This window comes from Mixophyes fleayi, chromosome 8 (genome assembly GCF_038048845.1).
Source record: "Mixophyes fleayi isolate aMixFle1 chromosome 8, aMixFle1.hap1, whole genome shotgun sequence".
Taxonomy (NCBI): Eukaryota; Metazoa; Chordata; class Amphibia; order Anura; family Limnodynastidae; genus Mixophyes; species Mixophyes fleayi.
This window is the reverse complement of record NC_134409.1, coordinates 86025501-86048743: the sequence shown is the minus strand read 5'-3', so window position 1 is coordinate 86048743 and position 23243 is coordinate 86025501. Positions and strand designations below refer to the sequence as shown.

The 23243-nt window shown below is 39.8% G+C and overlaps 1 protein-coding gene across 1 annotated transcript in view; it reads left to right on the top strand.

Annotated features, from left to right (window-relative positions):
* MEI1 (meiotic double-stranded break formation protein 1) overlaps positions 1–23243 on the top strand; it is a 172396-nt gene that overhangs the window by 99913 nt on the left and 49240 nt on the right. Inside the window, exon 3 of the mRNA XM_075184181.1 lies at positions 21501–21551. Coding sequence (XP_075040282.1) covers positions 21501–21551 — 51 coding nt within the window. The remainder of the gene's footprint in view (positions 1–21500; positions 21552–23243) is intronic.

The window sequence follows — 23243 nt, the reverse complement described above, 5'->3', positions numbered from 1 at the left end:
AGGGGAAGGAGAATAATTTGGAATAGTGAGCTGTGGGGCTGGAGTAGGTGAAGGAGTGACATTCAGTGCAGGGTGTTGTGACGTTTGCTGATTATGGACAATTTGGGTCAAAAGGGTGCACATATTAGTGAAGGTTTCATTTAAAGTGCTCATGTGCTCATCAAACTTTAGCTCAAGACGGGTGAGGGTATTGGACATATTACAGACGTTAAAGTCAATGGACTCTGTGGCAGATTCAAAGTGTTGGCTTATGTGCGATAGTGTCTGCTGCCTCAAGAGTTGTGCATGCTACCTCCAAGGGGCCTCAACATCATGGGCACTCGCCTCCACTTGCTCACCCTCTGGGTTTGCACCCACACTTTGCTGCTCCTTCTGGCGCTCTGTGAAAATGAAACAAACAAAAATGATTAAGTGTCAAATGTACCCAAATCTTACAGTATAAAATTTCACATTGTGATGCATCCATTAAGATTCATCTGAATATAGGTTAAGGCTAAAATTGAATCTAAAAAAATATACATTGGATAAGCCACCGAGAAATTACAGTCATTAGGATGTGAATACTGATAGAGGTGCCACATGTTTGTAAACAAAACACAAAAATTAACATACACCCATAGAATATAGTCCAAATGTACCAAGAGGAGATAATGGCCATGTTAGGGGTGGGTCGCTGCCGGTATCAATTCAGCCCACCCCAACCAGAGACTCTTTAGAAGTTGTGACACTCGCTCGCTCCTCCAGTGGCGACAATATTAGGTCATGTGCTGGGCCACCACCCGTTCCTTTAACGTGCCTCCTTTGCTCAGTTAGTTTCTTATTTAAATTTTGTTTAAAGTCTGCCCACCTGTACAAAATAGAAGAATATTTTAATTGCAAATCTTTTAACAATTAAACCATGGAACATAACATTGGAATGTTACAATTTAGTCACCGAAAAAGAGACACACATACACACACAGCTAAATGTGTGTTCATTGTCCTGGGTGGATAATTGTCTGAAAGTGACATGTACATTTGGCCAACTACTCTTCGACTCTACAATGCACATTATCTAGGGACAAATGTGGCCTTTAAAAACACATGCCTTACACTGGTAAAATATGTGTCAAGGTAATTCTTGACACTCTTTTACTATGTTTACAGTTGTCACAAAAAATTAAAGGATTGTTTCACCTATTATTTTTTACAGTTTTTGCACATCATTGATCGCCCGCCAACAAGGAGTATTGCATTAACTTATTGCGTAATCTCTTCTCAGTCTGTTTTTTTTGACTGGCCGACATACAAGTCTGCAGTGTATGAAATTTTTCAATAGTCAATTCCATCAAAATATGTACTTCTCGTCCTGTAAAATTAAAATTTTGCCTGCTTTTGGCCCCCGCATTGCTTGGCCCAGCATCAGACATTTTGATGCCAAAACTAAAGAGAGATGAAAAAATGAAATACCAAAAAGAAATTTTAAACATTTACATTGATTAACCCCCCCAAACCAAAATAGATTTCATACTTAACAAGAGCAATGCATTTGTAACGCTCCTACATAGTTTGCAAGTACATGTACATCAGAATATAAATGCTTGTGCATTTGAATTGGAGACGTGTTGCGTGTACACAAGTGGATGGCCAAAACACACCTTTTTAATAGGGAAACATAACATTTAAAAAATACGTCTTCCATTGTAAGACACCCAAAGGCAGTTAAAAAAACCACAACATAGATATTGGCAAAAGCAACATTCCCAAATTGGAAATGAGTGAATAACCTGATAATACATATAAGTCAACATCGGAATAAACTTCAACCCCAAAAAGGTTCAAAACATTAACCATACAAAGTGTATGTAATTGCAAATCGTGCTAGTCACTTCGCAACCAACAGTAACGGCCAACAGCCCCCTTCTGAGTGCCTGAAAAAATAGAGTAAAGTAGCCAGATTCCATGCCTCTAGCTACTTCATCAGCCTAGTTTACAGCACAGACTACGCACCAAAATCCAAATCCAGGACCGGAGCATCAAACAAAAAGTAGAATTTTTCAGAAACATCGTGAAATTATCTAAGGAGAGTGCACAAGCAAAACATAAGGCCTATTGATATTCTTTTTTTATTTAAGTTTTTTTTTGGCCACGTTAAAGATATTACTTAAATACATTATAATGATTCAGGCCACCAGTGCTATAGTGTACTTCCTCCTGGGTTTAGTGTGGAAAACCCAGTAGCAGAGTGTATCTCGAAATGTGTCATTTTTCACCAGAATATACAATAATACATGGTTCATGTGAAATAACAAATTACACTAAAAGTGCTTGATGCATAAACAGGGAATTACCCTCTTGTAAACAGCTCTGTAATCTCTCTTAAAACATATCAAAGAGTACTCACTGCAATAATGTCTTCCAAGTGTCCCACAGACAGTTGTGTGTCTGCCTGGAATCATGGAAAAAAAGTTGGACTGAAGGAAGAGCATAGCTGTTTCTAAAGACCCATTAAATTGCAAGTCTAGGTGTACTTGTCTCATCCTAATTGCTAACGTCTCATGTGTCAGCGCTAAATGTCAACACCCCCCCCCCCCCCATTGCAAGGATACTATGGTTGAATGACAGGCAGACATTTTACTCACAGGTGTATAAAAGATCTGCATGTCATGTGAGCTCACCCACATGTGCTCAGAGAACCAGAGAGCAGAATATTGGAGAATATAATGTTGAGAAAATGAGGTCCTCGACATTTGCCAGGAGAGAACTGAGGGTGCTGACCGAGGACATGGACAGCATGCCCTCTGGTCAGTACATCTCTAATGAGATTAAATTGTGGGTGCACCAGAAGGTGTGCCACTAAATCTGGAGCCGTTTAAACCACAGGCGGAGCATTGTGCAGCTCCAACAGCGCTGGAGTAATTTAGACTGTAAGCTCCAATGGGGCAGGGACTGATGTGAATGAGATCTCTGTACAGCGCTGCGGAATTATTGGCGCTATATAAATAAATGATGATGATGATGATTGAGTGATCTGCGTCGACGCCAGCCCCAGCTTTTGGCGGAGCTTAGGGAGGCAATAGTAAGATGTGAGTTCTCTATTAATCGGACAAAAAACTGTAATCTAAACACTTGCTTTATTTTTAGGACTAGTTTCAAACTTTAGTTTTAAAGTTTTCCAAGGAGCTGCCCTACCCAAAATATAAATCTCTCTTGATTAGAAATGTAACCTTCCCCCAATGCCACATACTTAGGTCCCTGTAAGATGATTTATACATATTAGCAGCCCAAACACGAATAACTACTGTATTATATGTCCCTAGTCAATCAGTAATTATTAGAGATGCTCGGGCTCGGTTTTCTGAAAACCGAACCCACCTGAACTTAGGGGATCCGAGTAGACTCGCGAGCCGGCTCGGTACTTTCGCACGTCCTTGGATCTGAATTGAGGCAAAATGACATTGTTGCGTTGTTGGATCTTGCGGGTTTTTTATTTCATAAGTACCTCTCTCCCCAGGAGATCCAGCGCCATTGCTCACACAGAAACAGGGTTAGCAGTGTTCTTGTCACTCTCCAGTCTCCAGTGCCATTGCTCACACAGAAACAAGGGTTTTCAGTGTTCTTGTCACTACAAAAATTGACTGGAAATTAATGTTATTGAGGTTAATAATAAAGTAGGAACAAAAAAAGAGCCAAATGATGTGATTTTAGCAAAAAAAAAATTTGGGATCCGAAACTAAAACACACGAGGCTGGTTTTGCCAAAACCAAAAACGAAGTTAATCCAGAACCAAAACACAGGGGTCAGTGAAAATGTCTAGTAATTATTTGGTTGATTTAAATATGGTGGACCCCACAAAAAAAATCATACAAAATAAAAATTAGAAACTAAAACTGAGATTTTCACATCTGTAAACCTAAAGTAGACATTGTTACAGGCCATGAGAAAAGTGGTGTTTGTCTGTCATGTTTATATCCTTTTTGTAAAGATTATTTTTAGCTGTGGTGCAAAAAAAATGTTTCACAATGTCAGATCACATTTTATTTTTTTAAACATATTTTATTAGAAGGTTTTTCAGGTTTTAACAGCATAAAGAGTAGGACATAGATTGTTCAATCAATATATAAAGTTATTAAGAACTTTGTTATAGCAAAATACAACAACAGCATTAAAAAGGAGGGAGGGAGGAGCTCAAGAAAAAGACAGGGAAAGGGGAGGAAAAACAGATTGGGAAAGAAAGATAAAGGCTGAGAAAAAGGCTAAAGGGAAAGGAATGGAGGGGAAGAAAAAAAGAAGAAGGGAGCTCAACCCCACCGGGCTGATAATGGGTATCAGATAATTAGTATAAAATTTGATACTAAGTTTATGGTGTCAGTATCTACCTCAAGGTTGCCAGGTATTTCGGAATTTGTTAGGCCGTTCATTAAGTATACTCGTAATATGTTCGCAACGATAAGTCTGCCAAATACTTTTGATAATTTCAGGCAGCGTAGGGGGTTCTAGGTGTTTTCAATTTGCCGGTACCGCGCATTTGGCAGCATTAAGAATGTGGCTCACTAGTGCTGTTTCATATTTGTCTGCACCAGGTATTGGCCTGTGTAGAAGTGAATAGGAAGGGCATGGAGGAATTTGTAACAAAGTAACTAAAGATTAGATTATGTACTTTTTGCCAGAATCTGGCCATCTTGGGGCACCAAATGTGTAAAAAAGAGCGCTCTTGTCGACAGAATCTACAACATGAATTGGAAGCATCAGGGAATATAGCTTTTAAACGAGTGGGGACCAGGTACCACCTATAAAGTAGCTTACACGCATTCTCCTTGGTTCGCATGCAAATAGAGCTCTTAGCGATTTGAGTCCTAATTTCAGCCCAATCGTCAACCTCCAGTTCAACTCCAAGGTTTTCTTCCCACTTTAGCTCATAAGGATCTTTAATGGGTTGACGAAATGTCACCAAAAGACTATAGAACGTAGAGATTAAACCAGCAGGAGAAGATGTATTTTGACAAAAGGTTTCTAAGGGCGTAAGTTGGTAAAAGGTTTTAAACGCTTGGAGACAATTAAATAAATGTCTTAATTGTAAATATTGATAAAAGGGCTTATGGGGGATGTGATGTAACCTCTGTAGGTCTGCAAATTCAGGAAATATTCGCATGGGTGCTATATCTGTCAGAAACCAGAGCTCGCGACAAAACCAGTGTTGAGAGAAAGATTGTTGTCCATAGGGGAATGCTGGGTTATTGCATAGCGGAAACATAATTTCAGGATTAACTAACAGTTGAAAGGCGCGAGTATTATAATCCCAGATCTGAAGCGAGAAATGAGTAGAAGATGGGAGCAAGAGGGGCAGTGGGCGATGTTTAATTGAAATCCATAAAAGAGTGTAAGGCAAGAGCAGCTGTACGAGATTAGCTTCTATGTCAACCCATAGCATATTGCCCGGCAGAGAGTGAAATAAAACTAGTTGAGTCAGATGCTTAGCAATATAATACTCAGAGATATTCGGAAGATCCAGTTCTCCCTCTGAAGTCCGACCACGGAGCGTGTGAACTCGGACTCGGGGTCGTTTGCCAGCCCAAATAAAATGCACAATTTGTTTCTGAAGGGTTTTAAGTACCAATGAGGGTACCCGAATAGGGAGCGTCTGAAAGAGATACAGAATTTGTTGGACTAAGTTCATTTTTAGCGCTGTCATGCGGCCTAACCAGGAGATATATAACTTTTCACATTTCTCAAGGTCTCGTTTAAGCGAGTGCAAAAGTCGAGGAAAATTGGCAGCATATAATTGACTATAATAACTTGTCAAATAAATTCCTAAGTACTTGAGTTTGTCTGATTGCCATTTAAAATTTGACTGTTGTTTCAGAGGAAGGACTTCTGATTTGTCCATGTTAATTTTAAAATTGGATAATGAGCCATACTCACAGAGTTCGCTCTGTATGGCAGGGAGAGAGGTGAGGGGATTAGTGACTGTTAGTAAGATGTCGTCCGCATATAAGGAGATCTTATAGTCAGTCTTACCCGCTGGAATCCCTGTGATAGCTAGATTATTACGAACTCGAGAAGCCAAGGGTTCCATCGTTAAAGCAAACAACAGAGGGGAGAGAAGACATCCTTGTTGAGTGCCGTTAGTAATTTGAAATGCAGGCGACACGGCCCCGTTAGCCCATACAGTAGCAGAGAGATTGAAATATAAGTAAGCCAAACCAGAAATAAATTGACCCCTAAAACCCATCGCTTTAAGGGTGGCCCCCATGAAAGGCCACGAAACTCTGTCAAAGGCCTTTTCTGCGTCGAAAGAGACCACCAGAGCAGGAGCGAGTGTCAGATTAGCTGCTTCAATTAGATTAATTGCTCGTCTTGTATTATCTGAACCCTGCTGAGCAGGAATAAATCCCACCTGGTCAGGATAGACCAAAGCAGGAATCACTTGGGCCAGCCTGTTTGCAAGCAGTTTAGCAAATAGTTTTAAGTCTACATTTAGTAGAGAGATGGGCCGGTAGCTCTCGCAGTAACTAGGCTCATGACCCTCTTTGGCAATATCAATGACATCCGCTCTAGTGGTGTCCCTCTCAAAGTTTTTGCCACTTAAGATTGCTCTGAAAAGAGAAAGGAGCATTGGCGCCAGGTCCGGAGCCAATTTTTTATAATATGATGCCGTATGGCCACCTGGACCTGGTGCGGCCGAGTTTCTATGAGACTTAATAGTCTCTTTAATCTCTTTTAATGTGATGTCTGCATTAAGTTTCAATAACTGCGCGTCTGTAAGGTGTGGAAGAGAACACGTTAGGAGGTATTCACGTATTCGTTGACTAAAAGTGTCTGGGGGGACCGCAGGCGAGGGGAGGTTATATAGTGAGTTATAATAAGTGCGGAATCTATTTGCTATTAATTTACTCAGCTGCCCCTTCAAGGCTAGAAGCTTAAGATAGGTTGCGTGTTTGGGGTATCTCTGATGTTGGGTAGTAAGAGTTTGTATCTGAGACTCTAAGTTAGCTACAACCTGCTTGCTTATTTTTTTTTCTCATGGGAGGCAAGGCTGATCAGACAGCCCCTAATGGTAGCCTTATGGGCTTCCCATCTAATAGTGGGAACAGTTTCTTTTGGACTATTGTCTGTTTGAAAGTCACATAAAGCTTGTCTTATCTTAACAAGATTTTCCTTCTTTAGAAACAAATGGTCATTTAATCTCCACCGGTATCGTGGCATAAATTGTGGTAAGATATCAAGCCACAAAAGCATAGCTGAGTGGTCGGACCAAGGAACTGGAATGACTACAGGGTGGAGTAGTTCTGAACTTAACAATGGGCCGCATCCCAGAATGCAAAATCGAGTTATCACAGTGACTTAGTGTGTACTATAGTCAATTAGGGCCAGACAATTGGCCGACCCATTTGGACTTAAAGTTAAGAAGCATTAACATTTATAAAATATTTTATACATATAGAGCGTCTACCTGTATCCTAAAAGGACATGGATAGACTCGCTTATCAGTACTCGATAGGGCACACGGAAACCCTCTCCGTATAGTCCGGTAGCAATTTTTACCTGTTAGCTTCTAACAATGTAAGTGAATCTGAGCTTGTCAGTATTTATACACACCAATTGTTAGTTGCACTGCCACTAAGACATTACACTACCAATTCTGTACTTGTTATAAGCATTTAATTCAGTAAGTTATCTAACCTGTGTGAAACCTCAGACTATGAATCAAAAAAACATTTAACTTGTGCTCTATAAACAAATAAAGTTTACTTGTCTCATGTAAATACTTCGAGCAGATGGTGAAAACATTTATCAATATATGATAAGGCGTAGAGGCATTCTTCAATGCGGTTAGAATACAATTGTGAGCAGTCTATTCCAGTTAGATCAAGTAGCTTCAGTGAGCTACTAAGTAAAAGACAATGAATGCACAATCTTTGCTCAAGTTCCTTATGTTCGTGTCCATGAGACCGTAGGAGCAGTTGGTCTTGCGACTTCTATTGCGGTGGATATTGGGATCGAGGAAGTCTATTCCTAGTTTTGGCAGAAGAGTTATTCCTTGTTCTAGTGTCTTGACCCTGTGGGATTGACCTTCATGTCCTATCAGAAGGTGAAAAGGAAAGCCCCATCAATAACGGATTTTGTGATCACGTAGGAGTTTGGTGATTGGGGCCAGATCACGTTGTTTTTGCAGGGTAGTAGGGGCTGATATATCTGGAGATCTATTCCTTCAAAAGTAAGCCATAGCAAATTGTTCCTTATACTTATAGTAGTGAAATCGGACGATAACATCTCTGGGCGGTGGTTTAAGGCTGGTTTTGGGCATATCGCTCTATGAGCCCGATCTGTTTGGACCTCCAATACTAAAGCTTCTGGAAGATATTGAAGAAACAGTCTTTCCAGGTACTTAGGTAAGAGATCATTATCTATTGTTTCTGGGATATTCCGGATACGGAGATTTTCCCCCTATTTGTTTTCAATATCCTCGAGGTGTTCTCTAAATGATTCCATATCTGTACGGAGGTCCGAGAGTTCTGTGGATACGAATTCTTGAAAATGGCAAACCTTGTCTACCTTTTGCTCCAAGTCTGCTGTTCTGGAACCAATGACTGCTAATTCTTTGCGGAACTCGGCCACCACTTTTTTATTTTCCTCTTGTATAACAGCACAGACTTCTGATTGGATAGTAGATTTGATAATGTCTCTTAATTCCGCCGATATTGATACTTCATTGGTGGAGCTAGCGTCATCGCTGTCCGAATCAGAATGCAGCATCGGCGAGGATGTTCCTGACTGTCATGTCAACCGCTTTTTAGCTTGAGTGAAGATAGAGGCTGTTCCCGGGGTGGTAATTTTTTTATTCTGACATTGTTATAGTGTGGTTCCAAAGATTAAGATCGATTGAGATCTGCCCGCGATAACAGCCAATTCCAATGAACAAATAGTTAGATTTCTCTCTCCTGTGGCTACAGTGGAGGCAATACAAAGTTAGAGCCCCATGGATTACCCTGTGTCCCGATACATTAGTAGCTCATTTAGCTACTCATGCATATGTAGATTCTTTGATCTGTTGATACTGTTAACTCTGGCAGGAGTGGATGGACTCAAGGTTGGTTTCACCTGCTCCGAATATAAAGGTACTCAGAATTAATTGCACTATGACTGCTCGAGTAGCTGTGTCTTCAACAGCATCTCTGTTAGAGGTTATGAAGCTTTAACAGTTACAAGTTGCAAAGTGGTATCAAATACACTAGATGGCAGTAGAGTATAGTAATGGTTATTCAACCACTGTTAGTAAACTGCTGCAATGGAATAGAAGCTGAGACATCTGTGCATTTCTAGGAAATCTGGCACTAAACAAACAAGCAGCTGAAGTCCTCTGATGACAGCTTTCTCCTCTCAGCCTCCTCGATGTAAGCGAAGGGTGCAGGATTGTCTCGGCTATTCAGGCAGTTATATTATATTTTGCTGGGCTCCGACTCCAATGAACTACCCAGCACACACTGCTTCTTTCAGGCCACCGGAAGAGAAGGTGGTAATGGCGGTTATAGCTTCCGGTTTGAAGTGATGTAGGGAAGCTCTCAAGGGTCTTGGAAGGCAAGGGGGATCTTGGGTAGACGTCAGGACACAAGCGATTCCGCACAAGTATCAGGTAAGTGGATCTGAAAGGCAGAGCCTGTTCTCGTGCCTCCACTCTGTTCCAATCGCGGTGCCTCGCTTCTGTCAGCAGTCGCACAGAGACTCGGACATAGCGGACCAGGCGACAAGCAGCCCAAGGTGTTTCTGGGGGCAGGCCAGAATTACCAGCACATAAGCTCCAGGCGAGCGAGTAAGAGCCTCAGTACTCACTCAGTAGGACCCCAGACTGCTAGGATCTCAGATCGGAGCCCCGAAGAGAGAATAGGAATGCCCAGCAGGCCAGCACAGATCTTATAGTGCAATCGTGGTATTTTAATGTAGTGATTAGATATAGATTCAGCTCTATATGCGAGGAGCTCTAATGTCCCACGTCTGTTCTAAACGTCAGCCAGACAACGCCCCCCGTCAGATCACATTATTATCTCACTACATCTATATAATTGTTAACCAGGTTGATTTTTGAACAATACAGTTATATGTTAGCTTTATTCTAACATATTGTAGATATCGTGCCAGATAGATGGAGGCAGAGGAGGAGGTTGCGCTGGTGGTGGAGGCTGAGGAGGAGGAAGAGGTCGCGCCAGTGGTGGAGGCAGAGGAGGAGGAGGTCGCACCAGTGGTGGAGGAGGAGGAGGTCGCGCCAGTGGTGGAGGCAAAGGAGGAGGTCGCGCCACAGGGGTGGAGGCAGAGGAAGAGGTCACACCAGTGGTGGAGGCAGAGGAGGAGGAGGTCGCACCAGTGGTGGAGGTAAAGGAGGAGGTCGCGCCACAGGGGTGGAGGCAGAGGAGGAGGAGAAGTAGGTCACAGTGGTAGAGGCAGAGGATGAAGGCGAGGTGGCGGCCTTGGTAGATGGTAGATGGTAAGTATTGACATTAAAGCCTTTACATTATTTACTCACATTTAGGTGTCCATTGTACTGGTAAGGAATCCCTGTTTTCACCTATGGTCAATTAAACTAGACATACTTATAAATGTCACAGGTTTCCATCATGCTGGGCTTACTAAGTTTATTTTCAAAATACACTCTCCCCCTTCCCTGGCGACGACATAAATATGTACATATATATAAATCTGCAACCAAAAAGCATTGCATCCTATTAGACATTGGTGTAATGTGAAAATTATGTAACAGTACATGTCTGTTAACTACTGTGTGTTGTTAAAATTCTGTAGACATATTGATATTTTTTTTGACACCTCCAGAATACACATCTATAAGGGCTCAAGACTCCACTTCTTTGACGGAAATATTGGAAAGAATCCGAAGACACGCTGGGAAAATTTCCAAATATCAAAAGAAACAAAAAACTTAAAACTGTTAGATGACCTTTATGGTTAGTTTTTTTTAATATAAACTACACAAATGTTTGTTTTTCTAAATTTTGCACATTAATATAATCTAATGAAACAGATTCATTGCTGTGTGTCTTTATTAATATATTACAATTACACAACATGTGGGTATTAGGACAATAAATAATGGAGATTTCAATAATACAATAATAACATTTAAGGTAGATTGTTTCGTTACTACTACCTCATCATTTAAAAATTTATATAGCACCACTAATTCTGCCTCACTGTACAGATAAGGCAATCATCCCAAAAGAGTTTACAATGTAAAATCCGTAACACAGACTGGGGTCAATGTGTTAGCAGCAAATAAAACTACTAGTATGGTTAAAAAAGAGGGATAGGCTGCGCTTCCTCCAAATATATGAAGCAGCCAAATGCGAACCTGAGAGTGTATGGGGGACCCCTAAACTCCCAACAATGTTAGATACGTATAAAAATAGTCAGGTTCTGGGCGCTTGTAAAGAAAAGATATATCAATTTAATATGGATAGGTCCACAATACGCTCCGGCCGGAACGAGACAGCTTAGATGTGTTAAACAATTAACATGCATCAATTGACACTGCTGAAAACAATGATAATGGTAAAAAACACTACAAACTCAATGTGATTGCAAATATGGTTAGAGTGCACTTGCAAGCTACTAAAATATGAAATGACAATTGATATGAACCGCAAAAAGAAAATGTAAGGAAATATAATGTCCAGAGTTGTAAAATAAAATAAAAAAAATAAAAATGTTGGTGATGATGAAAAATGCAAGCAAAAATGAAATTGGTAGCCGTTACTCACATGAAGCAGGGATGTCTGGCTGTCTATAATGCAGACAGGCACTTAGTAGCGGTCCCAGAGTCTGTGCTGATGAGGTTAGATATAATGTTGATTTCAATGATAAAAAGCACCCAGCAGAATGCCAATTATTAAAACAAGAATGAGGAAGAAAGTTCTTCTAGTTCCTAAAAGGAAATCCTCTCCTTCTTGTTGAAAGAAAAAATGATCCCGCTCAAATAGCGTGTGCACGCTGCGGGATATCTCCGTGTTGAGATTAAATGTATGGATATCAAAATACCTCCAATAATGGACAGGTACCCAGCAGAATATAGGTGGCGATGATCCAAATGTAGTCCTCCTAATCCCCAACGTAGTCTCTCTCTTTCTCATAAAGTTGAGGCTAAACAGGGGAATCGGTAGTGCCGCTGCGGATGAGCGCATACACGCTACAGGCTGGTCTCCGATGTGGGTGTAGTCCTCCTAATCTCCAAACGTAGTCTCTCTCTTTCTCATAAAGTTGAGGCTAAACAGGGGAAGCGGTAGTGCCGCTGCGGATGAGCGCATACACGCTACAGGCTGGTCTCCGATGTGAATGTCTGTATATGGTAATGTAAGATGCTAGCATGCTAGTAAGTTGAATAAAACTGAGTTGAGGGACAGTCCCCAACGCGTTTCGCCCGGTGGCAATGGCCAGTGGGCTTCCTCAGGGATAGTAATGTCCAACTGGTCTTCCTAGCCAGTTTTTAAAGAGATCCGGATGTGCCAATCAGCCAAGAGGCAATGGAGTAATTAAGTAATTAGTGAATAAATCTGAGTACTGGTGATTGCACAACAATCCAACAGGCATGATGGAAAAAAACAAAAGAAAACAATAGTGCACTAGTTGCAAAACAAAAAAGAGCATGTTTGAACATATATAGAAAAATATATATAAATAGATCTAGTTGCATAAATATTAATGGGTGATATACATGGTATATATATGAAATGAACAAAAATAAATAAAAAAAAAAAAAAATTAAATTAAATAAATAAAAAAAAAAAAATAAAATAAAAATAAAAATTATAAAAAAATATATAAAAAAAAAATATAATAAAAAATAAAATAAAATAAAAAAATAATAAAATAAATAAATAAATTAAATAAAAATAAAACAATTGAAAAAATAAATAAAAATAATTATAAAAATGAAAATAAAAATAAAAACAAGTATAAGTATAAAAATAAAGTGGGAATATGGTATAGCTGGCATATTATTCCCATTGTATCAATGTGTATAAGGACAAATATAGTGGATACATTATGAGTGGATAAAATAACCCAGGTCAAAATCCACATTCAATCCTTTTGGGATCAGGGTTTTAAGATTAAAAATCCATCTCGCCTCTTCTTTTGAAATGAGGGAAATGAAATCTCCACCTCTCCAAGGTTTATGAACTTTACATATTCCTAAAAACTGAAGTTTAGTGTGGTCGTGGTTATGATGTTTAAGAAAATGAGATGATACGGTATGATTATCTAACTGATTGGTGATGTTGCGAAGGTGCTCTGAAATTCTAACATGAAGTTTCCGGATAGTACGCCCTACATATTGTAGTCCACACGGGCACTCCAACAGATAAACCACACCCATAGTATCACAGGTGATTTTGGTTTTGATCTGAAAGGAGTCACCTGTGGTATGAGAGTGGAAGTTGGTGATGGGCTTTGTTCCCTTATGATTAATAGTTTTGCAAGCATGGCACCTATTGCAATAATAAAAGCCCCCACTTTTCTCTTCCAGCCAACTCTGTTGGCATTTTTCTGCAGCTGTTTTTGGAATGCAGCACTTGACGAGCTTAGTGTTAAGCGAATCTGATTTTCTATAAATGATCCTTGGATGTCCGGGAAGGATGTCCTTCAGATGCTCATCCATGCGTAATATGTGCCAATGCTTTCTTACAATTCTTTCAAGTTCTTTATGATTGGAATTGTATTTTGTGATGAGGGCCGGTGGTAAAGGATTTGAAATGTCCTTATTTACTTTTGATGGAAGTAAGGTAGCTCTGTCCGTGTCTCTAACTTGTTTGAATGCTTTATGTATTTCAACATCATTATACGCTCTTTCAAGGAATCTAGTCTTCAAAACCTCAGATTGTTCCTCATATAGTGCCAGATTAGAGCAATTCCGTCTGATTCGAGAGAACTGTCCTTTTGGTATATTAGTGAGCCATCTCTTCAAATGTCCACTAGATGCTGGGATGTACGAATTACAATCTACAGGTTTCAGATAAGTTTTAGTTTGTATACAATTGTCGACGATAGAAATGTCCAAATCTAAAAACTCAACTCTGGTATCACTAAACTGAGCGGTAAATTTGAGGTTGAGATCGTTCGTATTTAGATATTTAAGAAATTCTTGGAGTGTGTCCACATTACCGGTCCATATACATAGCACATCGTCTATGTATCTGTACCATCCAAGAATGTGTGAACTATATGGGTTGTTATGTCAAATGGTAAGATTTTCCCAATGGGCCATGAACAGGTTCGCGTAACTGGGCGCGAACTTCGCGCCCATCGCAGTCCCGCGAACCTGCTCATAGTATCCTCCATTGAACCAATTTATTTATTTTTGTTCATTTCATATATATACCATGTATATCACCCATTAATATTTATGCAACTAGATCTATTTTTCTATATATGTTCAAACATGCTCTTTTTTGTTTTGCAACTAGTGCACTATTGTTTTCTTTTGTTTTTTTCCATCATGCCTGTTGGATTGTTGTGCAATCACCAGTACTCAGATTTATTCACTAATTACTTAATTACTCCATTGCCTCTTGGCTGATTGGCACATCCGGATCTCTTTAAAAACTGGCTAGGAAGACCAGTTGGACATTACTATCCCTGAGGAAACCCACTGGCCATTGCCACCGGGCGAAACGCGTTGGGGACTGTCCCTCAACTCAGTTTTATTCAACTTACTAGCATGCTAGCATCTTACATTACCATATACAGACATTCACATCGGAGACCAGCCTGTAGCGTGTATGCGCTCATCCGCAGCGGCACTACCGCTTCCCCTGTTTAGCCTCAACTTTATGAGAAAGAGAGAGACTACGTTTGGGGATTAGGAGGACTACACCCACATCGGAGACCAGCCTGTAGCGTGTATGCGCTCATCCACAGCGGCACTACCGATTCCCCTGTTTAGCCTCAACTTTATGAGAAAGAGAGAGACTACGTTGGGGATTAGGAGGACTACATTTGGATCATCGCCACCTATATTCTGCTGGGTACCTGTCCATTATTGGAGGCATTTTGATATCCATACATTTAATCTCAACACGGAGATATCCCGCAGCGTGCACACGCTATTTGAGCGGGATCATTTTTTCTTTCAACAAGAAGGAGAGGATTTCCTTTTAGGAACTAGAAGAACTTTCTTCCTCATTCTTGTTTTAATAATTGGCATTCTGCTGGGTGCTTTTTATCATTGAAATCAACATTATATCTAACCTCATCAGCACAGACTCTGGGACCGCTACTAAGTGCCTGTCTGCATTATAGACAGCCAGACATCCCTGCTTCATGTGAGTAACGGCTACCAATTTCATTTTTGCTTGCATTTTTCATCATCACCAACATTTTTATTTTTATTTTTTTTATTTATTTTTTTTATTTTACAACTCTGGACATTATATTTCCTTACATTTTCTTTTTGCGGTTCATATCAATTGTCATTTCATATTTTAGTAGCTTGCAAATGCACTCTAACCATATTTGCAATCACACTGAGTTTGTAGTGTTTTTTACCATTATCATTGTTTTCAGCAGTGTCAATTGATGCATGTTAATTGTTTAACACATCTAAGCTGTCTCGTTCCGGCCGGAGCGTATTGTGGACCTATCCATATTAAATTGATATATCTTTTCTTTACAAGCGCCCAGAACCAGAAAACTACTAGTATGTCTTTGGATTTTGGGAGGAAAGCCACACTAACATGGGGAGAACACTAGCTCCACACACATAAGGCAATGGGCAGGAAACAAACTCATGAGCCCAGCACTGGAAAGCAGAGGTGCTACACACTAAGCCACGGTGCAGAGCCAGTGTTGGCTGCAGTGTTTTTGTTTAGAAGACGGGGAAATAACATACAAGCAGGAGATGATGAAAAAAAGGTTGCAAGTTTCTAATTGCAATTCCAAAAAAACACCCGGGGCCCTCAACCAACAACACCCCCCCTACAAAAGGTAGTCCATTCATAGTAATATCATACACATAAGGTGCCCTGGGCGCCTGAATCATTAAGAAAGGTATATGCCAAATGGCAAACCAAATTAAAACTTTCACAAAACCATCTGGCATTGAAGGGGGAGGTAAATGCTAAATATGAGGTTAGATTAATATTTGAAAAAAAACAGCGTACATCAACTTAGAATGTCAAAGTAAACCCACACAAACATGGAAGAGAACATACAAACTACACACATATAAGAGAATGTTTGGGAATTGAACTCATGGGCCCAGTGCTCTAAGGCAGTAGAGCGAGCGACTAAACCACCATGCTGATCCACTGTGGTCTGCATTGATGTTTTGTAAAGCTGAATACATAGCATAACACATACAAGCCATAGATGGAGAAAAACAAGGATTCAAGACAATGTTGCATTTTAGTCCAAGAAAGTCCGCTAAATATCAAGCCACCCCCCTCTAAGCCTTAGGCCATTCATAGTAATAGATGTCAGCATGCACATAATAACATGAATGTGACTTGTGGGGCATCATCCATTTTGAAAGTAAAATATTGTAATAAATTCAAAATGCACTTTGTCCTAAGAAAGTGGCATTTGAGGGGGAGATGCATCTAAAATAGGAGGACAGATTTATCATTGTGGTAGAGCATGTAATAGATCACGTTTGAAAACGAAGCTATCAAGTGTTTGTGTGTTACATGAAAACAAACAACTTTAAATACTATTCTAATTCTAGACGTTGCAAAATAAACAAGAAAAGCTGGTTTGGCCAAATTTCCTTTTGTGCTCCTTTCATTAATGATTAAGTCCACAAGTTGCACACAGATGCTAAGATCATGTTTGGTATTCAAACTCATGATGCCAGTGTTGTGAGACAGAAGTGCTACCCACTAAGCAGGGCCATATTTACCATTAGCCAACCTAGGCAATTGCCTAGGGCCCAGTGGTTCCCAGAGGGCCCTCCCAGGGCTAGTGGTGAGACCAACCTTTAAAAATGGGCCGCTACTTATGGGCCAGTGCTATATCCTTGCACCCCCGGGCTAAAGTCTTCCAGCCAGCCCCTGAATAGGGGTATATGTTATGCTAAAAAACTATAGTGCTATGGTTTTTTTGCCAGGGAGGGGGCCCCAAACAAGTATCTTGCCTAGGGCCCCATGTGGTCTAAATCCGTCTCTGCCACTAAGGTACCCGTGCAGATGTTAACTGGCATTTATTTTTGAGTAATAAGGAAGAGTGGCTGTGTTGTGTTGTTTTTATTCTTGAAGTCCTATGATCTAGCTCTTACATCTGTAGCACACATGCTGTATTGGTGAGCTTCTTGCTCTTTTTTCTCAATGAACACTTCCTTAGTGGTTAACCAATCCACCTTCCAACAATGGAGTCAGGAGTTCGATTCCTGCCTCACGCTATTTTTTCTGTGTGGAGATTGTATGTATTCTCCTATGTATCGATTATGGAAGAGTACGCTACGCATTTTGGAATGGTCAGGATACAATTTTTGGGCATATATTATTTCTTAATATTAATATGCATATATATTTATGCTAGCGAATTAGATGCATTTGCATCCACAGGCCCTCAGTTCAACTCAAGCACAAACACATTACAAGATCTTTCATGTAGATGAATAAGAAGGTCTATTGATTTAGCTAATTAAAAACATTTCAAAGTTATTTGTTCCAGGTTCTCTAAACATGTAAGTGTTAAAACAAATAATGTGGTTACAACTGTATTGCATAAATACACTCCGATTGTGTTTTAACAATTGTAAACAAACTTCGCACCTCCCACATTTGCTGTTATGTAGCACTTTCTTATGTTTAAATAAGTGGAAGTTCAGAAGCGGATCTTAAGATGAACTAATTGCTTAAGATCCGTTGCATCTTATATTACGTTGCGTAAAGGACTGAATGCGGGCGTGTATTTGAACTTTCAGTTCCTTATTGAATTGCAAATATCTTATCTCCCCGTTTGATCTTAAAATACTCATCGCAACTTCCGCACAAGATAAGATCGCTAATGAATCAGGCCCTGAGGATACAAAGGATGACAGCAGCCTGCAGTGCATTTAACCTAAAAGGCTGTGTTGGTCACTCTCAGATCAAATGCTTAATTAACATTGGATTACCTTTCTTCAAAAATGTTACAGAAATAAATTGCCTCCAAAATGGCATACAACCTCAGAAATCAATACATTTACAATGTTATACAGCAGGCACATTGTGCCACTAATAGAAATAAATTTATACAATGATATTTTTTCCCTTCTGGTGCTGCAGTGCCATACATTAACTTCTCTGACACATTACCTTTAAACATTTATATTATCCATCTATACTATTAAACATATTTATAAAGTTTTGCACTTTGGTACACAGCACCGCTAGTTAACCCATTATGTTTAGAGCACCATTTGTCATAAAAAATGAGGGCATTTCGGATCTTGGCATGAACTAAAGAAGAAAAGGGGAGCACCACCAGGGCCGGACTGGGACTAAAAATCAGCCCTGGCATTTACAGTCCACAGGCCCACCTTAGTTCCAGCGGAAAGAAACCGAGGTGGGCCTGCGCGGCAGCACCAAAAAAGGCGTGACCACATTGTGTTGTGGGTGTGGCCACATGGGGCAATGATACATACATTAAAATAAAACATTACATTTATCACGCCATCCCCCGAGGCACATTATGACACCCCCAGCCCACTGTACTTATCTATGCTTCTGGTGCTGCTGACATCATCAGGGTGGGAACTTCCTGTAGAGTGAGCAGGGAAGCTTTTAGTCTCACAAGATTACCAAATCTTGTGAGACCTAGAGCTCCTCGGCTTGCTCTGCAGGCTGTGTCCTATCCAGAAACTTGGAGCAGCTATCCGCTCCCTCCTGCTAACCAGAGCTGGATTAACACTTGGGGAGCCTGGGGTTTTTAAGACAGGAAGCCCTTATTATGTAACATGGCTATCATTTTAGAAAAATTTTAGACAAATACACAGGCAATACTGTGTGCAATACTGTTAGTTGCACACAGCTCTGCCTTAACAAGCAGTACAGTGTGAAGTGGGACATACCTCCCAACTGTCCTTGTAGTCGGATTAAATCTCACTAAACGAGACAGTCACCAAAATTCGGGACTTCCCCACCAGATTCAGGACAGTTGGCAGACTGTCCTGCTCTCTCCTACCTGTCTTGTTACTTTCACCACCTATGTCTCCTGGTGTCTTTAGTTCAGTTGCTGCTTGTCTGGATACTGGAATGTTGGAGGCCCTATTTGGAACAAAAATGGGTACATGTAATTTAGAAAACTCCAACCAGCCCTGGTGTTTAATCAATACAACCCTGTTTTATAATTAGGCCTCCATCCAGTCCCAACATTAAAATACTAGTATTTACATTTAATATAAATAGCTGCTGCTGCTGATAAATAAACCTATTTCCCTCCCTCCAAACAATCCCAGCCATAAATGAAATAGGTATAAAAACGTAAATGCTATTTCATTTATGGCTGGGATTGTTTGGAGGGAGGGAAATAGGTTTATTTATTAATTGTAAATGCTATTTCCCGCAACCATCACTGCCATTAAATTCATATCTTTTTCCCAAACAGCAAACAGCCCCACTTTAATTTAATGCTGGGGTGGTTTGGGGACTATTAATTGAAAGGTCCAATCACCCTATCTTAAATTGCTAGCCCCTAATATTAAATTAACCCACATCACCCTACAAATAAAATAGCACAAATTAAATAATTAGCCCCCACCTAAACTCCACCATTAAATTAATAGCCTGCCTCCCACATTATATTAACATTCTCCTCCTTCCCTCATGCCTGAGTACATGCCCCCAATTGATATTATGCCACACAGTAGTGCCCCAAAATCATATTTTACCACACAGTAGTGCCCCAAAATCATATTTTACCACACAGTAGTGCCCCAAAATCATATTTTATCACACAGTAGTGCCCCAAAATCATATTTTATCACACACTAGTGCCCCAAAATCATATTTTACCACACAGTAGTGCCCCCAGTTGATATTATGCCACAAAATTGCCCCCAGTTGATATTATGCCACAAAAGTGCCCCCAGTTGATATTATGCCACAAAAGTGCCCCCAGTTGATACGATGCCACAATAGTGCCCCCACTTGATATTATGCCCCAATAGTGCCCCAAGTTGATACTATGCCCCAATAGTGCCCCAGTTGATATGCCACAAGAGTGCCCCCAATTGATATTATGCCACAAAAGTGCCCCCAGTTGATATTGTGCCACAAAAGTGCCTCCTGTTGTTACTATGCCCCAATAGTGCCCCCAGTTGACAGATCAGACCGGCCCTTCTGACCATCGGCCCTTCTGGCATTTGCAAAGCCATGTTCACAGCTCTTGAATCTAAACATACTTAAGGGCTTTCATTGGGCTTCAGACAGATAATAGGTCAGTGTGAGGAAACAAGGTTTTAATTTGACACCACCCTTGTTGTGCCTCATTTCTCACAAAGTGGACTATCAGTATACTTAGTAGCTCCTCCTGCTGCCCAGTTATGCATGCCCATATAGATATTAAATATGAATGTGTGTATATATATATTGTGTCTTTATGTTAAGTTCAATATGTCTGTTAAAGAGCTGTAGCCATACCCAGACTGGATTGGGGACTATATAAAAAGTGCATGCTGTAACCTGAAAGATCTGAATGTCAGGGCTGGCGTTATGGCTCTAGCTGGAGTGTAGGTTAGGGTGCTACAGATGAACTGTAAGTCCTCTTCCTTTTTCTGAAATCTCTGCAGGTCTTGTGGATTAATGTATTTGCCAAAGGCGTAGTGACAGTGATGCAAGATCACTGCATCGCCAGCAGCATAGGGGCCATCCTGGAATTAACACCCCAAGGTTCCTGATAGAATATGGTATAGTGTTACATTTGTACCCCTTGTGTGATCTATGTCCCATTTGCAGTAGTATGACTTTTTTAACTATTTATTGAAAGTGCTATAATTTGCTGTTGATGTTTTTGTATTAATAAACCTAATGCATATTTTATCCAGATATTTGCCTGGGTGTGAAAATATGTTCTACTTTCTCAGCACTGATGGTAAATAGCCTGTGGGTGTCCTGGTTTGTGACGGTCAACACAGCCACATTCCAACACAAAATCAAATGCCAATAAATTGCTTAAAAAAATTACATCTTGAATGAACCAAATATTTACTATAAAACAGAAATTTTAAAGAGGGTAATATGAAACAACTTTCAAAACATATGTTCTCTATGTCAGCTATAGAATTGGTGACTTTCACATACATTCTCCTGGCAGGTCACCAAGGAGACATTATATATTGATGGATGTCGGTAATGGCAAATGTGTGATATAAATGTCTATAATATTGCTCTTTTAATGAAGTATACACATTTTATGATTTTAAAGATGTGATCACAATAAGACAAAGAGTAAATTCATGGACTGTGTTCACATTGTTTTATGAACATTTTCCTACTAGATTTTATGTTTTGTCATCTGTTTGTTATTATTTATTTCAGGGATGTTGGTAAACTTTGAAGATCCATCTGCTTTAAACCTCATTATTGAGAGTAAGTAATAAAGAATATTTCAAAAATGATTCATTCAAAATTCAATATATTTTCTATTTTTTTAAATATTTGTACACATTTATTTCTATTGAAAGGACAACTATATTAAAGTGTTTTATAATTTGTTTAGATATGTTAATTACTGTTAAGTATGTAGAACAATACATCACCTATTATATATATATTGTGACAGAAGCAATGGGAAAGTGGCAGATGGCAGGTATATGTGTCCCAGGTTGACTGTTATGTGATCTAAAGCCCCAGGGAGATTATTTGTATGTGGAATGTTATCTTCAGCTATAGGTAGGAAAAGCTGGTAAAGGTCTCTGGGCTTATGTACAGAGAGAAAGAAGACGGAGACCGAACGGAAGATAAACGCTGAGAAACTCCAGTTCAGCTTCTCATCTCCATTGTATCCTGGTTGTCCGTAGCCTGCTCTGTGCCCCCTAGAGCACAGCGACCTGCGGTTAGAGAGCAGTCAAGCCCATATCACCTTGCGGGGATTCCTGGTGAATACCTCTCTTTTTATTATACTCCACATCTCTCAGAGGGTAGACATCACCTGAGTAGGCTTTGAGGTCTATACTAACATCAGACAATGTGACAGGTGGTTTCTAGCACTGTAATCGTTGCTTGGCATGTAAAACAACTGGGCAGACAAAAACCTTACCTACAAACTACTTCAGATCCCACACGACAGGCCGAGAGTACAAAATAAAAGTTCAAATATGTGATATCGCTATCCGATATTGGTGGTCTATCGGATAGCGTGTCCGTGCAGCCTACAATATGTAGGGCGCACTTTCAGGAGTCTCCATACAAGAATTGTGGAACATTTGAGAAACATCAGAAATTATCTAGAAACCCACAGTGTCCCATAACATTTATCTAAGTTCCATAATCATAGCCTCTATTATAATTTGTGGGAATAAAAAAAGTCCGCAAAAATTTGAGAGGGGGGATTATTTGGGAAAAATATCAAAAAAGGAGACCCTGTGGATAGTCAATTTGGGCACCCTCTCACCTAAGGGTCTGAATGTAGACTTTGATTTAGGCCCTTATTGTCTGGTGAAAATTGAATATGACATGTCCAGCTACACTATTACTCAACTTCATATGTTTACATGCGTATTCACATATGGTCAAGAAACAAACACTGTGGCCTTTATTATGCTAAAACTGGACGCGACTGGATAACAATCTTCACTAGATCTATATGATTGTACCTACGTCCAGAGATTTGTAAATTAAACTTCCTGAATTCTATATAAATTGGACCAAGGACTTCTCTTGGGAACTGTAGACAGACAGCCTCTCGGGATTAATAGGTAAATACAAATTCCTTTTCATTTTTCCTCAAGACCTGCAGACTCATTCACAAAGTAAGAGTATTGACTTTTTAAAAACATTAACCCTTTGGTTTACAGATTTAGCTTAGTGGACTTTCATCTGTGCCATTGTGTCATTTGGAAACATTTATCTTTTTTATTGTATCCATTTATGTCATCTGGACATTTGATATATGCATGCTTTTTATTTCTGTGTTTATTGTTTGCTTCCTGGCCATAAGCTATTTATATTGTTATTTAAACTTATCAAAACTCTTTTCCCTGCTCAAATGCAGGATCACTCATTCAAGTTTATACTAACATATCATTATATTGACATATACATCTATACACCTTAGACTCC